Here is a 4,928-nt window from a genome sequence, read left to right on the forward strand (position 1 = left end):
CTCTGTGCTCACCCCTGCGGGGCTGGACTCGGCAGGGACATTCCCCTCGGTGTCCGTCTGGGACCTTTGGGCACAAACCAAAGCACACACACTTGTCACGAGAGGCCACCACCACATCTGGACCACTGCGGCGGGCCACTCGCCATCGCCTCCTTCAGTGGGAAGCTCGGGAACACAGCAGTCTGATGCTTAATAACTCAAGAGCCACGGGCGGAGCAAGGTCCTGGGAACAGAGAGCCGTTGGACTGGAAAAGATGAAGTACTCATCCCGAGCAGAGGCTGTGCAACCCCGTATGGGGAAGGCACTTTAGGGAGCTGCCCCTGGGCAGACACATGCTGGGTGCTTTGGATCATTTAGCCCGTGCCAAAGAGCAATTCTTAAGCAATTAGCGAGGCCAGCAAGTCAAGCGTGAAGACGACTTCACCGACCAGCCCCTGAGGCCTTCCTGAAGTGGCCCTCTCTGGAAGGTGACTATAAGCCCAGTAGGGAGTGGGTGCCAAGCAGCCGTGTCGGCCTTCCTGGCCTCTGACTCAGAGCTCAGACCTTCTCACACGAAGCACCTCACTGGTCATTACTTCAACACCTGACGGAACTCTGTACTTCCCCAAACCGTCCCCATGCCCTTATTTGCCAAGCACACCGAGGCAATGGCTCCTTGAGATGTTTTCCTGCCCCAGCTATGCCAGCACAGCATGCAGCATGTAATTATGCTCAAAGGTGTTGCTGACAAGCCGCATTACTGCCCAGTTAGCATCCCAGACAGATTCAGTGAGCTATCACTAGGAATGTAGAAAATGAATTCTATTTTTTCAGTGCTGGGGAATGAACCCAGGGCCTTGTGCACACTAAACCTGTACTCCGACCACCCCTAACCCCCAAGAAAATGTTTGACAAGTGCGTAGTCGGGCTACAGGGGAGGGGCTGAAAAACTTCAAGCCACCCACCAATTTTTCCCTCCTTCAGAGGCAATTCCTTTCCAATTTCTGTAATCAACATGTTTAAAAGGTTCTCATAATTCCAGTTTTCCTTTGTACCCCCACAGTTGTAGGCAAAAGCACCTTGAAACTACCCTGCTTCTAGCCCGGAGGCTACAATGGGCAGCCAGGTATAGGGATGAGCCCACAGATGTATCCTTCTTGGTCTGCACAATATTTTAAAGTTTTAAAATTAGCCCAACACTTAAACATTGGGATACTTGCCATTTAAAAATGAGAGAATTACATGAAATTCTCCTAAGTAAAAAGAAGGAAGTCTGAAGAGACTGGGCTTGCGCTCTTGTAGGGCGCCACCTGCTGGTGACAAGAATAGCTGTTCCCTCTGTCTCTGCCCAGCTCGCCCTAGGCGGCCCTTCTTCACCTAATTTAGGTCTTTGGTAAGACTTAGGCGGGCCAGGGATTTAGCTCAGTGGTGCTGCGCCTGCCTTGCAAGTGCAAGGTCCTGAGCTTGGTCCTCGGCACCAAAACACTGGCCACTCCCCTTACAGCAAGCACTCCTGATCTGTGCATGCTGGTGCAATACCATCCCCCTCAGATTAAAGCCCCCCCATCTGATGCCACGCCCACCCTCACGCACAGCTTCTCCCCTCTGCTCTGCGCATGCGTTGGCTTTTCTCCATTCCTGGATCATAACCTGCAGTTACTGTGATGTCCTCGTTCCTCCTTACACCACTCCCTGGACCCTGCCTGACTGTCAGTGCTGCCTTTTTGGGTTTCTACTGCATTCTTTTTTCTCCGGGTGCCTACTGATTACAGTGTGATCCAACCGATACCTCTTCCCTCAGCGAGATCCAGAGGTCTCTGGGGCCGAAGGTCAGTTCAAGTTTAGTACTGAACAGGTAATCCACAAGGGAGTACTGATGGATAAGTGAGAATGATTCAAGTCTAGAAAGATGCTGCGAAGAACACTGGACTTGGGGTGTGCGCATGCAGCTGCAGGTCCAAGTCCCACAACTCAGTAGCCATGCAAATTAAGTCACTCACAGCCCTCATCTGCATAATGGCAAAAACAAGGGCAACCTCTCTCCGGTGACAAAAATCAAACATGATATAACCCAAAAATTCATAGTCAAGGGATCCATGTGTCTGTCATTACTTCTGAGTTGATAAATACAAGAGATCTTGAGTGGCTTTTAGAAATGACTCCCCCCACACACTTTAACACAGAGAGGTTGGGGGGAAGCCCTGGAAGGTATAGGGGGAGTCATAAATACGAGAAAGAAAGTGTAAGCCTCTTTTAAAATCCTCTAATCTGCTGTAATCTCACTCGAAGACAATGAAACTCAGAGAGACAAGGTGATTTAGAGTCAGGACAATACAGTGACTCAGAGCCCGGTGCCGCTCTTAGATTCCAGCTAAACATGAGCTCTCTTAGTACAGCTCTATGGCTTGAAGCAAGTGATTTAGCTAGTGTAAGTAATCTTCGGTTTGCACACCTGTAAAATGCAGATTTTAAAAGTAAGCTAGCTCATGGGGGGGCGGGTTCTTCAAGGAAAGACGTGGAAAGCACTTATTTCAATTTTTGGACATAGTCAGCGCACACATTGTTAATGCAGCCAGTGACTGAGACCACGGAGGACAGCTTGAGCTGATAAAGGACAGGGCACATGTGCTGTCTCCTGTCCCAGTGCTGTTCTTCCTCTGGAGAGGACCCAGGAGCATAACTCAGGGTGAGCATCACAGGAAAAGGGAACCTGCAGCTACCTGCTCATCCCAGAAGTTCCCTCCCTCCTGTTCTGCAGGCACTTGGTGTTACCACAAGTGTTTTCTCCCAAAGAAAAGCTGGAGAGAATAGGAATAAGGATGCGAAATGTTTTACACCTTTGAAGTGGTTACAGTCAAACAGAAAAGAGGGGAGAAGGATGAGTGGTGATTGCAGACTGTCAGGTATTTTAATTTTGAAAACGCAAATCATGGGTCAGTGAGTGGCAGTTTGCATATGTATTACCACAAGACTATCAATGCTATGGGAATTGTAAAACTTTCCTGGGGAGCAATTCAGTTGTCTCTACGCTTCAGAGAACACTTGTATTAAAAGTCGTGCATGTGACAAGTCGAGCCATTGTCCAAGACTTGTCCCCAGTAGTGAAGCCGATGACTTGATTTAATAAAATGATGACCATCTTGCAATTAAAAAAAAAAAAGCTGTGTGAGCCTTATGGAAGTGGACAACCAGAAGAAAATGAAGGAGGAACCAGGTGAAGCCTGAAATTCCTCCCCTGGCTGGTCGCTGGGCTGGCGAGCTTTACTCTGAAAGTGCTACTGGCAGGAAGTGGGGCGGAGCTTACCAGAGCACAACTCAGACAGGGAGAGAGGGAACATTTGGGAACCACAGACACGGGAGCTGACAGTGTGCGTGTGAGTGCATGTGCATTTCGTATGGGAAAGTGTACTTGTGTCCCTACTTCTGCATGACTGTCCACGTGTGTCCATAGTTATGTGTGCACTTAGAGCAAGAGCTGCAAAACACCTGCACAGAGCATGACATTCAACCACTTTTGCTGTGCACAGGTATTGGTCATGGTCCAGCCATGCGGCATGGCCAAATGCACTACATATCTCCAGCACTGGACTGACTTGAGAGCTCTGTGAGCAAAAGCCATGAGCTCGCTCAGGAGCACAGACGGGAGCCTGCACCTGCCTGGAGCGCGCACCCGCAGACAGCGTGGAGACCTGGACCCGGGAGGGCTCATCCAGCAAAGGCACATGGTATGGGCTGAGCAGCCAGGGCTTCTCATGGGCAGGACCACATGGCTCCCCACGGACTCCGGGGTCCTAAGGATGCACCACCAGAGAGATGGGGGTGGTTGCATAGGCGACAGAAAAGCGGCGGCAGGCTTATCTTCCCAATACAACATGGGTTCTGCGGGTCTGCGTGCTACCGCTGCTTCTGAGATGCTGCGGTCCCACAAGATGGTGAACCCCTGCCCAGCCTGGGACCAGCTCAGCCCTCACCTCCCATGAACCTCACCAAGCTGCAGGGCTGCGTGCCCAAGCACACTGCGCATGCCTCTACCGAGAGCCACATGGCGCCTCAGCGGGCCCAGATCCCACCCTCCCAGGCCCAGGCGCCAACAGCCCAGGAGCACAGCGGGCTCTCCTACCTGTACAGGAAGGGTGCGACCGTGGCAGTGTTGGGATGGTTGTATTGCTGCTGAGGCTGAGGTAGCTGAACACTGACAGTATTGCTTCCCGTGGTCTGGGTGCTCCCGACGGACCCACTCACGGTCTGGCTGCTAATGCTATGGTTCAGGGTGGCCCCGCCCGGGCCTTTTCCCTCTGAGGACGCCAGGCTGGAGGAGGAGCTGGAGTGGCGGCCTTCGAGCTGGGGCTTCTGCAGAGGGAGTCCCGAGCCCGGCTTCCCGCTCCGGCTGCGCTCCCCGTCCTTGGGAGGCGCGGGGGCACTCGGGGACTTCCCGGATGCGCTCTTCGTCCCCGGCTTGGGGATGCCACTGTGGGAAGGGGCGGGGGGCTCCTTCTTGGCACTGCTTAGCTTCCCCCCTTTGGGGATGAAGCTGGCGATCTTGGAGGACTTTTTTGGCATCTCTGGCATGGCCAGGGCGCTGGGCTCTTCCTTGGGCTCCTCCTTGAAGTCCGGTCTTTCAGTCACCGAGGCTCTCTTGGTCAGGTCCTTGCCTTTCTCCTTGTCTTTCTCCCGCTGCTGTTTTTCCTTCTCTTTCTCGTTTCCTTTGGGGGAGCTCTTCTTGTTGGTCAGGGCCCGGCTGAAAGTCCGCTGGGCGATGCCCTTGAGGGCGATCTTGGGGCTGCTGGACGCGGGACCCGCGCTGGGCAGCGTGCGGCACGCCGGCTCCAGCTCCTCGTTCTCCTCAAAGCTGGGCAGGATCTCCAGGCGCTCGCAGCTCGCGTCTCGGGACCCCGGACCCTCGCCCGCCTTGGAGGCTCCTTTACTGTTGAAGAGTTTTAGCTTTTCC

At 53.2% G+C, this 4,928-nt stretch overlaps 1 protein-coding gene across 1 annotated transcript in view; it reads right to left on the reverse strand.

The window, feature by feature from the left end:
* The window catches only part of Nav2 (neuron navigator 2), a 359,199-nt gene that overhangs the window by 163,716 nt on the left and 190,555 nt on the right, over positions 1–4,928 (reverse strand). Inside the window, exon 9 of the mRNA XM_033764074.1 lies at positions 67–70. Coding sequence (XP_033619965.1) covers positions 67–70 — 4 coding nt within the window. The remainder of the gene's footprint in view (positions 1–66; positions 71–4,928) is intronic.

This window comes from Fukomys damarensis, unplaced genomic scaffold (assembly GCF_012274545.1).
Source record: "Fukomys damarensis isolate Sample0158 unplaced genomic scaffold, DMR_v1.0_HiC HiC_scaffold_16, whole genome shotgun sequence".
Classification (NCBI taxonomy): Eukaryota; Metazoa; Chordata; class Mammalia; order Rodentia; family Bathyergidae; genus Fukomys; species Fukomys damarensis.